Source organism: Gobio gobio (genome assembly GCF_949357685.1).
Source record: "Gobio gobio genome assembly, chromosome: 17".
Lineage (NCBI taxonomy): Eukaryota > Metazoa > Chordata > Actinopteri > Cypriniformes > Gobionidae > Gobio > Gobio gobio.
The window spans coordinates 11,608,157-11,620,763 of NC_137110.1; the positions used below are offsets into that span (position 1 = coordinate 11,608,157).

Below are 12,607 nucleotides of genomic sequence, written 5' to 3' on the forward strand. Positions count from 1 at the left end.
TGCAGTTCCGTGCCGATTGCCAATAAAAGACATTTGATGCAGTTTCACTCACGCCTGTGTAACCCATCCTGTTCGAACCGCCCCGCTACAAGCGGGACTCGAACCCTGGTCCGCCGCTATGAGTCGGTTGCTCTAAGAAGGAGGCTAAAGGCTGCAACCTCTAGTATAAGTCACTAAAGCATCTCTTGAGAACAGAGGAGTGGGGTTTACTCACACAGCAACTACTAGCTGGCCTCCGTTACACCTACTTTTTGACTCATGACTGGGAACAAACACTTGCAGAACTCAGTTGCTGCTCCGAAAAAACAAACTGCATCTACTGTTCCTTAACACTGGGTTATTTGGAAAGCCGAACAAGGTTCTCTTTCCCTCACAACCAAAAACATTATTATTTTTTATATAAAAACATTAATTTCGCGGTCTAAAAACAAAATGAAAGCGCTGTCGACAGCTTCCGAAGCTTGATGATGGTACACTGGTTGATGTGTACGCACTCATCTGGGAGAAGTGCCCATACAAGGAATTCCGCCCTTTATGACGAGAATCATACTAAAAAAAAAAAAAAATCTGAAACTTTTGTGTATTTGGCACGGAAATACTTGTTTTTTTGACATTCTGGCAATGTTTAGCATGAGAATCAAGCTCTTTAACAGTGTAAATAAGTCAGAAAATAGCATTAGACCCCCCCCCAACAAACATTCTGAAATACCTTCAGAAATGGTACATAATCATGTTTGTTAAAAATTAAAGACTCTTCCAAACATTTAAAACAATAACATTTATTGCTTCATCTGAATACTGTATTGAAACCACACGCATTCAGTAATACACCAAAAAAAAAAAAAAGAAATTATACATGGATGCACAAAAGGCAGTGAACACAATGCTCTACAAAACACTACTTTACAGAAATTTAAAAATTCTAAATATCAAAAATCACACAGCTGCAAAACGGCAGCCAGCTGTTATCGGTGGGACAACTTGGGGTTTGACTGTCACAAATGACATTGTAAATGAGCTAGTCGGAGCAGTCAATAACCACCTGCCAAAACAACAGAAATGAAAACAACTTCTCAAAAAAATAGATTGAAATGCTGGTATAAATTAATGTGAATCATGAAATCAGTTTAAATCAAGAGGTAAATGTACCCGACATAAACCATTCACTTTCAATGCAGTGCAGACTGCACGAGAATACAAAAGCGAAGGTGGTAGCGTGTGCGAAAAGAGATTTTACATCCTGTCAGTTACACACAAAGGACCAGAAAGAAATGATGTTACGCTAGGTTTGAATCATCTAACAGAACAAAGAGAGCTATGGCTTGTATTTGCTTTGAACAGAACCAGAAAAGCAGCCAGTTATGGGTCTTCAGAGAGAGCAAGATGATAAACTCCACTGCCCTGATGTTTGACACTGTGACTAAAATATTAATACACCAATGCAGAGGAGACACGTCCTAACAGGTGTCCTAAAACTTAGAAACAAGACTGAACTTTCTCTTTAACAAAGACTAACATATTCCAGGTTAAATACAAGTTAAGCTTTAACAAGAGTTCATATTTTGTCTTTTATTATAGAAGGCAATGGACAAGCGACATCCACTTTTGCTTTTTCTAACTGAGCAACGAGTCAGAATGATTTCCCGTTATAACCGAAAGTATCCCACAGCTGTGTCAATAGATTTTAACTTGTATTTAGCCATGAATATTCTTTTAATGAGCCGTTTAGTGATGTCACAGTTGACAGTGTGATTACTGGACACCAAAGAACTACAGTCAAACCTCTTTGACAGACTGGCAGAAACCAATGACATGGATGAAATAAAGGAAAGAAACTGTAAAAAAAAATTAAATTAAATGTGTTTAAAACCTTGACTTCAGCAATAAAATCATATGTACATCTGCATAAAGTGTCCGTTTGGGAAGGTTGGAGAAGTTAGGTAGACTCTCGACCAAAAGGCGCATGGTGGTAGATTGGGTGTTGCTTCTGATGGCCTTTGTGGAAGGCCACTCAAATGTGTGCCATCGTAATCTCCACAAAAGGACGCAGTTATTGTTTAGGGCAGTAGTCTGCAGGCTTTTAGTCCTGCTCCATAGGCTCCTCCTCCGCGTTCTCCGAGTCCAGGGCCCCTGACCCAGAGTCGCCCTCTGTGGGTGACTCTACGCTACTGCTGCTGGATGTGGGTCCAGAGGCATTTTCATCAGCGCTACTGCTGCTGACCTGCTCGCTTGGCTCCTCTCCTTCTCTCACCTCAGGGCTAGAGGCCACACCCGCTGGGGCTCTCTGCTCTGATTGGTCCATATCACTGGGCTCTTCTGAGGAGTCATCTGAGCCACAGGGAACCTCTCTCTCAGTAAAAGCCTCTCTGGAATCTGCGGCGGAACACTCAGGCTGTGTGCTGGAAGGCTCTGCGTTAGCAAAAAATAGAATACATTAGAGCACTGTCTAGCGTGTAAACACTCTAAAAGTGGAGAAACAGGTTACGCTACCTTGGTCCTCAGAGCCTCCAACTGAACCATGAGGTTTCCTTTCCTCCTCCTCTTCTTCTTCACTCCCCTCCTGCAACATTGATGACGGTGATTCGGCATCCTCTGACTTGTCTGAGGAGCTTTTGGTCGACGTAAATCTGGGTGTCTCGATAACCTGCTCGTCTACATCATCTTCATCCTCATCTTCTTCATTGCCATCCTGGTTGAATTTGAGTCTCTTTACTTCATGTTCCTCCTCCTCCATTCCTTCATCTTCCTCGTCGTCTAAGTGTTTGTTTTTTACGGAGCTGCTGAGAGGCCCACCGATGCCTGATACAGACGCATCACTGGAACACAAAGATATATATATTTCTCTAATGTAAAGGGTGTTCTCTAATGTTCAAGGAGTTTCATTATTCATCATGCGAGAGATAAGTGAACATTAGGGGTGGGAGAAAAGGTCGATGCATCGCGATTCGTTATCCAACGATTCAGAATCGATTCTGTGTTCAATTCAAACGGCCACTTCCCCACTGTGCGCGGTCACCAGCCAAACAAAAAAACCTGTTGATAGGCGAACGTTCGTATGCTGGAGAATTGGCTTCGTTTAAGATAAAATGGACAAACTACGACCTGCTCAGGGGCGTCGCACCCGTGGGGACACTTTTCCCAGTGAGAGGGTTCAACACCCGCACGTTTTATGCAGTTTTGCACAAACGCTTTACAGCAGTCGCTCCTCAGTTTCTCTGGTCGCTCTGTCTGCGCTCGCTGCGGCTCCCTCCCCATTTCAAAAATGTATTTTGCCTATTAAATGCAAAGTTTTTAATTTCAAAAGCATTTCTAAATTAAGTTCATATTTCCAACAAACTAAATTCTGAGCCAAAATAACGAAGTGTTGCTCAAGTAGGCTATACGGTGCTTTCCTTGCCATTAATGCTTAATAACACTCCTATATCTCCTATGCGGTGGTCGGGACATAAACCTACCAATATCGGTGGCATCATTTTTGGAATGACTTATCGAATATTGCTGAACTACTGCACAATGTTTCAAACGAATGGAAAATTCTGAACAAAGACTTCGTTTTGGTGAGTGATTTGTTAAATGTCTCCAACATGACTGTTGCAGCTCGGAAAGTTCTCTAATGTGAGATGTTATGCGCACACGCTGAATTTGGCTTCTCAGCGAGCGCTAAAGTTGTTTTTCTTCTGCATTAGCCTGTTTTAAATAGGGATGCACCGATCCACATTTTTTCACTTCCGATCCCGATATCTGAATTTGGATATCGGCCGATACCGATACTATTCCGATACCAGAGCTGTGTTTGCTTTAATATTATTATTATCATTATTGTTGATTTTATATGATGCTGACATAAACTCCACTCAACAGGCAAGTATGATATGAACATAATAGTGACCCAAATTATCACGGTTATCAATTTATATTTGAAAATCAACAAACAAAAAATAAATCAAGCAGCTCTAAGCACTTTAAGCTAGATTCTGTGGAATTTCCTTCCTTATAATGGCCGTCGTCAATGGCAACGCATAATGCATAAATCTCTAATATTATATCTGTAAATATATTCTCAAGCAATATTCTCATCAGTGTTCTATCAGCTATGACACGTTTAAATCTAGCATATTTTGTGTAAGAGCCCATATAGGATTCTAGTGAAATAAAGCATATATTTTCATATGATTTGACAGTTTATTTGATTAAATTTCAAAAATCCAAAAGGTGTGCATCAACACCTAGATAAACACTTTACAGTGAGTTTTATGACTAAGTCATTCTCTTCAAATGCCATTTAAGTTAGAAACGTGTATAGCCTACCAATGTTGTATGTAACTTTAGAGACGGTCCCTAGATTCACGAACGTCAAGTCAACCTAATGCCAGTCATATAAGATGCGCTGTGGTTCTGCTGTGTTTTGTTTAAAACTATTTTCAGTGCTGAAATATAACAAAAACTGTCAATCACTGTATGATGAATTAATCTCCTGCGTGCATCGCACGTTTATCTCTGCTTTGAGTGTAGATTTCAGCGAGAGTGAGAGCCGCGCGCGCTCTGAACAAAACTACGCTAATCTGAACGCCTCGGATTATTATATTCATAAACTCAATATAAACACGTGTGATTGGTTATAATGCGCAACGTGATTATAACAGATGGCTTTTGAGAAGACCATAATAAGTTCAAAGTGGCTGGTGTGAGTGTTACACAGCCGAAATACACGCAGATGACGATTGTCAATGTCAAGCCCTGATTATTATCTCTTAAATGTCACCCTAGTTTTGTCTGCTTTTTTAAATGTTTGATTGCGTTCGTTGTGTTGTACGACGCGAGGGAGCTTCCACCTCTCTGAATTACGGTTTTGCAAACATCGTCTTGCTCTGCGGTGTTTCCAGTGTGAAGTATTTCCACACAGCTGACATGTTGGCTAGCCACAATGCTGCTCAATGCTATCCTGCTGCAAACTGCGGAATGGATTTCCTGAGTGGGGTGGGGCGTGTCTCATAACTCTTTGTCTCATTGAGCCGCGCCTCCCATCAGGAAATCCATTCCATAGTTTGCAGCCAGCTAGCAGACAAGCTGGCGGGAATCACTTTTGGAAAGCGCAGACATGGCTCATCATGGGTATCGTATTTCTCCGCAGGTTGGATCGGGAAAATCCGATTCGTGAATTAAGCTGGTATCGGTCCCGATACAGATACTGGATCGGATCAGCCCCATTGCTAGTTTTAAAGCTTTTTTTGTGGCTCTAACCAAAGTAAACTTTTTTTTGCTTTTAAGACATTTTGTTAAAATGTTCTAAAGAAACTGAAAAATTGTCACACTTAGTTGTAAATTGAGAACTGTTTATTTTTTAATGATTGTTCTTTGCAATTGTATGGCTTACTATTAGGTTTGGGTACCGTTCACATTTTAACCGGTATCGGTTCCCGGAATTCGGTACAGGATCCCAACGGTACCTTTTTTCGGTACTTTAGGGATTTATATAAATTACTATAAATAACTTGCAAGTCATTTATAGAAGTGTTATTGACATTATGCCAGAGCTGCCCTGGTCTCTGTCTGCCATTGTCTGTGATGTTTGTATACTGTAATATTTACTAGATAAAGCTACTAGGTACTTAAATGTAATTAATAAAAACAACCATATTTTTTTCTTTTTAAATTTCATTTCTATGAAAAGATTTCCCACAAATGATGTGCTGTGTATTTTCTGGTAATCAAATGAAGACATTAATTTAATTTATCTTTTAATATAATTAAACTTTTTTTGTCAAACAAAGTTCTGCACAACTGAGCTTTATACGGTTAAAATTAAAACAGAAATTTAAATGTATAACTTTTTTTTAAGTAATAAATTAATTTTTCTTTGATTATTATTATTACATTTGTGTTAGTATTATTAATTGAGACATATCTAAATTCTACTGTACAACAGTGATGTATATGTCAAGATAAACTGGACTTTTATTTTGACGGGTTGCCGTTCCTTTGAGTTTCTGTGTTTATGATATGACGGTAGTTTTTCTCAAATGACACGGTAAAATGCTCATAAAGTGACTCTCAGTGGTTCTGGAGATGAAGTTTATGCGTTAATGTCCTTATATGAGATGACAGAGATGGAAACACGCGACCTTCATAGTGATAGTGAGCGCGATAGTGAGTGAGTGTGTGTGTGTGTGGTAAACCGCGCTTCTACGGCATTCATTCGCACAGAGACACGGAGGATTCATATTTAAATAGTCTTTTTGCGCTTTAATATTCACAGACAGTAGTCTATATCACCAGATGCGTTCTCAGGTACCGAAATTTGGTACCGATTGATTTAATGTGAATCGGTACTCGGTAGTACCGACGTAATTCGGTTGGTGCCCTTAAAAGTACCAAGTTCGGTACCCAACCCTACTTACTATATTTCATTAGAGCTTGTTAATCTTGAATATAACTTTGTTAATAAAATAAAAGTATTGAAAGAAATCTTCATAATCATTTTTAATATGGTAATACTGTCAAACAGATATTCTAACTAAAAACAAAACACATATGTGCATAATATTATTAGCTCCAATTTTGGTTAAAATTTAAAGTTAATGTATTTGCACAGCAGGATAATTAGTTACCAAAAATGTATTTTAAGAATCGTTTTGGGAATCGGATCGTTACTCCCAGAATCGGAATCGGATTGAATCGTTAAGTGCCTTAAGATTCCCACTCCTAGTGAACATGTTCATCGATTTAACAATCAATATTTCACACAAACAAAATCATGAAAGATGAGATATGACGGTAAACTTAGACTACCTTGCTGTTTTGCTGTGTCCTTGTGGTGTGTTCGTCTCTTTGTTTTCTGTACTGTCCGGAAGGCCGTTTGTGGCCAGCGAACTGGACAGGGAGTGTTTCTGTCTGTTTAATGGTCTAGGTGTTCCTGGACCATTTACTTTCCTGTAATATACAGAGAAATCAAGTTAAACCCATTTTTAAGTTACTAGTCCTAGGCTCCGTACATGTTCCTCACCTCTCTGTAAAGGCAGACATGTTCCCTGACAACATGACTCCATTCATTCTGTTGACACCGCTGCAGCCATTTTTCCTACAAAGGCCAAAAATAGCTCTTCATTCATCTACAGTAATTAATGATATCCAGATGATCAAATTAAGATGTTGCAGCTTTATGGTTTTAATATCGAACAGTAATTACTTACTCAGATGTAGGATAAATGCAACTGACCACCATCACATTCTGACAAAGAGAGAAAACAATCAATATCACATAACAGAAGCAACATAAATTCTACATTTACAACCTCCTACTTGGGTGAAGAAGAAAAAAAGAAGTACAGAATGAAATAACATTATCATTAAAGGGGTACTTCAGTGCTGGGAAGATGAATGTGTATTTAAACTGGGTCATTTATGTAGTAGAAATGTGAAATTATTTTTGAATTGGTGCCTTCTAGACCGAGAAAAGACAGAAAATGTATTGTCGTCTCATGTGGATGAAAGACAACAACTCCCAGAATGCACTTGTTTCACGGCCCTACGAGGCCACTCCCTACACCGCCGTTTTGATTTTCCTAATAATACAATAATTTTGTTCAGTTAGAGAATAAACACTACATTTAAAAACTGAACGCGTCTTTTCAATAAAGGGTGAGTGAGCCGAACGAAAGTCACATCTCAAACGCAGCAGGACTCAGATTTCATTCATCACGAGAGCGAAGAGCTGAGGCAAGCGCAGCATTCATTCTCAGCGCGTGTCCAGTCTGGCGTGTTTTCATCAGTGTTGCCACAGTTACTTTGAAAAAGTAACTTAGTTACTTTTACAATCAAGTAATCTGTAAAATAACTAAGTTAGATTACAAGTTACTTTATTAGTTACATTCATCAGTTGCCGACAACACCTCTGCAGCCTCAACATAATGACAACCGTTTTTGCCAACACTTTATTGGAAGTGCATTTTTAACAGTAACGTCAACAATGTATCTCCAAAAAAAATCGTTTGATTAATTTTATAAAATCTAAACATGTTAATGAAAAGGTACAAATTACTTTGCGTTCTTATTAAATACATTTATGAAAAACAATTTATATTTAATTTATATGTGAATGTAAATATTTATATGGGCCTACACAAATAATATAAAATTACAAAATTTACAGTTTATTGTAAACTTAATGTGCAGCTCTGTAAAGGAACAACAAATATATGATCGATACGTGAGAACAATATATTTTTTAATAATCTTTAAGTGCACAAAACTATGAAAATATATGAAACGCTTCAAAACAGAGCGGCAACAAAGCGATTATGCGCATCCCGGGTGCAGAATGATGCGCTTAAAGCAACATGGAATAAGAGGGCGCAGTGCAGCGCGAGTGCACATTGAAAAGTTCACGGCATAAAGAGAAGAGATGTTGAGCGCACAAATCCTAGTCTACTATGTAGCCTATATCGGTCCAAACATTCACTGATTATTTGTTTCTTCACAGTTTTAAATTCCGGTTATTGTGCGTGTGATGCTAATTAATAGTCCTTGTGTTGTCACCTGGGTAGCGAGCACAACATCTTTCAGAAACCGCTAGATAAACTCCAGGAAGATACATTATTTTATCAACATATCAAGTATTATAACGGGAATATATCATATTGGAGTGAGCTTTACTGTGCTGCTGACTGTAACCGAGATGCGCAGTTTGAATGCTGAACGGAGAATGATTGACAGCTACAGCGGAGGAAAGACATTCATCTAAAGCCAGCTATGGAATGGCTTTAGATGACTTTGTACTTGCAAATCATAATATACTAATAATGATTGCTGAAGGATAATGTGACAATATATATTTTTGATGATTATTTAATTATCACTACATGCCTAATCTGAGCAAGTGACTGCCTGTCTTGAGTTTTGTCGACAGACGGAGGCGGCACGAAATTTGACGGAGGCGGCCGCCTCATAAGTCTCTATGCTGGAAAACCCCTGCTGAGACTCAACAAGAAAGCAAAAATATATATTTTTACTAAGGAAAATGACAAAAATAGTAACTCACAGTGACTTGGATAAGTTACTTTAATCTGATTACTGGTTTGGAAATAGTAACATACTTTTATCGTTAAATAGTACTTTTATATTTTAAATAGTACTTTACTCGTTACTGGAAAAAAGTAGTCAGATTAGAGTAACGCGTTACTAAATAACGCGTTACTGGCATCACTGGTTTTCATATCACATATGGAAGCTAAACTTTCATAGGAATTCATTGAAAAGTTGAAACGCTCACTTTGCTCCGCACCGCTCCGTTATTAATGCCCGATCCGAGCGGCCGTGCGCATTTACATTCTGTGAGTGAGATCCAACCCCTATGGGTGGGTTGATAACATGCAGAAATATCTCCTTCTACTGGCTGTAGTTTTTAGCCTCTGGCCAAAAAATCCGTAGATTACGCAAAATGACAATATTTGCGTCATCGGATGATTTTTTCCAGAAATAATATGCATAATTCTCTCGTCTCAGGGAGACATGAGGGGGGAAAGTACGATAATTTGAATATACTATCGGGTTTCTACTGATACAAAGCGTAATGCTAATCGCTGAAGTAACCCTTTAAACACATCAAGGAGTCAAAGTTCCTCCATCACATGATAATAAAACCCATTAAACAAACTAAGTTCTATATCGATAAATCGCACACCTGCAAACCAAATGAAAGCGACCATAAAATCAACAGAGTACCTTTATGGAAGTCAGAGATAGCACGTAATAATATCCCACATCTGACTTCAGATGGAACGTAGCAAAACTATAGTAAAAATGCAAATACAAAGAGAACACACTGGGAATGCACTGTCAACCCTATAAGAACATGGTGAAGAAGATGCCTCAAAGTATTTCGTAGCAAGTGCATCTAAACAGCATCCATTTATTAGCCTTATTTTTTTTAACCTGAAAAATACATCATGGATCATGCACTGACCTTCTCTACCCCTCTGAGAAACTTCTCCGTTCCTGTGTAGTTCCTCTTAGGTTCAGTAAGCAGCTCACATAAGCGCTGGATAGTGAATGGGATCCTGGATAGAGAAAATATTTGAATTATTCTCCACAACAAACCACAGAGAATTAGTACCAAATCTTCTCTACTGTATCCTGACACACATATAACAAGGACTGACGCAAGCTTGGTTATATTCAACAGCCAGAAGATGGCACACTTGCTCTGGGGTAAAGAGCTCTTTATGCAAAACAATGCCTTTTTACAAAGACAAACCCCAGTGCCTTTCTAAAAGGACAATGGTGATAGCACCACACAATGCAATTCAGTAAGAGTGTTACTAACCCGTTGTAACCATCAACAATCTTAAGTATTCTCTCCTTCATTTCTTCGAAAGGAATCGACTCTACGTTAGGGTTGGCAGGCCCTCGCTGCTCTGGGGCTGACGCTTGGAAATCCTCCATTACTTTCTCCAGTTTGAATATGAAGTAGCTTTTAAACTGAGACCAGGACACCCTGGAGAGGCGACAATATGGGGCATTAGTAACTCAGTCACACAAACAACTACAATTTGTAGGGAACAAAATCCGCCGGTCATGATTCTCTTTATTACACGGCCACCAACCAAAGAAATAAGCAGAAAATTGCTTTATTATGTGTTAAAAGACCAGTGTGATAAGAGATGTTATGTAGGATGACAAAAACAAATGGCCACACAGTTCAGTGAGTCATTATGCAAAAAAAATAACACGGAACTCAATGCAACAATAACAAGCAGGCATTTCAGAGACCAAGATACAATGTGATATTTCGATATGCACCTGACTATGTATTCTCACAATTACTTCATGTGAGGGAAAAATGAGGGCAGGTCGTCTAAAGTCAGATCTAGTCTATAAGGACAAAGTTCAGTGTGTTTTGGAACAAAACCAAAAGTGCTGTGGTGTTATAATAAAACCACCTTGTGGCATTACCAAGAAAAGCATTGATGATTTTAAACAAACCACTGAAACAGAGGTTTACAGAAAGGGTTTCTGTGCCCCTCTTAGATCACCCACAGATATCTGGAGGCACTTACAGGGTTTCCCCGGTCTTCGCAATATGACACAAAAACTGGTCCAACTCCGGAGACGCTTCTTTCTTAACCTTCTTGTCGAAATCTGCAGAAAACACAATAATAAGATCGCATTGTCGAATTCAAATGAATATCTGTAATGAACACAATCCGCCCAACTTAGTTCTGGAGTGCATTTAACTGCAATTCTAAATCTAAGTTAGTACATCCTGACCCTAAACCCACTTTTATGGAAAAAGGTGCATGTTTTAATTAGCTACATCTAATAATAGTAACTACAATGCACCAGTTTCTAGTTTTAGGTCATCTACAAATTCCAGACGGCATTTTCTTTATTCCAAGTATTCTTGGAATAGCTTGCATGCTTTTTTGAAAATTATGAGAAAATGTATCCTAACTGTCTTGTTTCTAAGACATTTTCAAGTTCCAAGTGTGATATTTCATGGCCACTTCTAATTAGACCACTCAGAGTATAACTATAACCAGCCCTGAACTGAACTTTGATGACAAATATGAGAAAATATTAAATCCTTTTCATAACACACTTATATAAAAGCGAATGCAGGTTCAATACATCTGATGTCATGTAAATCACCAAAACTATACACTATGTTTACACTAACTACACTATAAATATAAACACACACACGTATACATACATACATATAAAGAGAAATGAATGATTGATTATTATTTACGCTATAAGCCTAACGTTAGAGCTGAGAGTACAACTTCAGAAAGGATGTAAATGCTAAAAAAAATCACGTTATAAAGAAATTTAAAAAGAAAATAAGACTTTATTATTAAATTATAACACTAGTTTAGAGCTAACCCGATGAGTCAAATATAGTTGAATCAGCTCTACATCATCCTAAACCACTAACGATAATTAGTTCTCACTCAAAAAAAATAGTCTTGTTTATTAACGTATTACTTACCTATCCCGTCAAATATTACAGAAGTCATAAAACAGGAGGATGAAACCTGTTCATCTGCTCTTAACACACAACAGACCTCGAAAAACAGTAAAAGCCATTTAGCCACAGGCCATGCTAACATGAGCTAACTCACATTACAAGCTCATAAGCACATATAACTCCTCTCTAAACTCACGTAGACCACCACAAAACACACAACCGGGTACCTTTAAGAGCTTCCAGAAGAGTGTCTATCTCCATGTCTGTATTGTTGTCCCTGTCTCCAGCTGAAAATCGAGAGCTGATGGCTGCTGTTGAGCTCAGTGAAGAAGAGGACAGGGGAAACAAATATGGCGGCGACCGCGACGTCACTGCCGGCCGCTCTTGAGGAGCGCTGACTGTTGCGCAATAGTATGTATGCGTCTCAAAATCCTGTCAGCTGCCTACCTAGACATCATTTTTGGGACATTGTAGTAGCTGTACCGATGCAGTGTTTTTGTAGATGCTTCCATTCACAACCTCGTGAGCTGCATACGTGGACATAATTTTGGAGCACAATAGGCGCGTTCAAAGCAAAGTGTGTGTCTGTCCATAAATGCTGTGAAGGTAGGCAGCTCACTAGGTTTGAACACGGCCTCA

At 38.7% G+C, this 12,607-nt stretch overlaps 1 protein-coding gene across 1 annotated transcript; it reads right to left on the bottom strand.

Annotated features, from left to right (window-relative positions):
- Positions 1–759: 759 nt before the first annotated feature.
- Positions 760–12,324, bottom strand: ppp4r2b (protein phosphatase 4, regulatory subunit 2b). The gene is made up of 9 exons (XM_079841796.1): positions 12,196–12,324; positions 11,055–11,136; positions 10,322–10,492; positions 9,962–10,055; positions 7,191–7,228; positions 7,004–7,078; positions 6,790–6,930; positions 2,491–2,816; positions 760–2,409 (listed from the first exon to the last, which is right to left on the bottom strand). The coding sequence occupies exons 1-9, from the start codon at positions 12,227–12,229 to the stop codon at positions 2,081–2,083; spliced, it is 1,290 nt and encodes a 429-aa protein (XP_079697922.1). The 5' UTR covers positions 12,230–12,324; the 3' UTR covers positions 760–2,080.
- Positions 12,325–12,607: the final 283 nt, after the last annotated feature.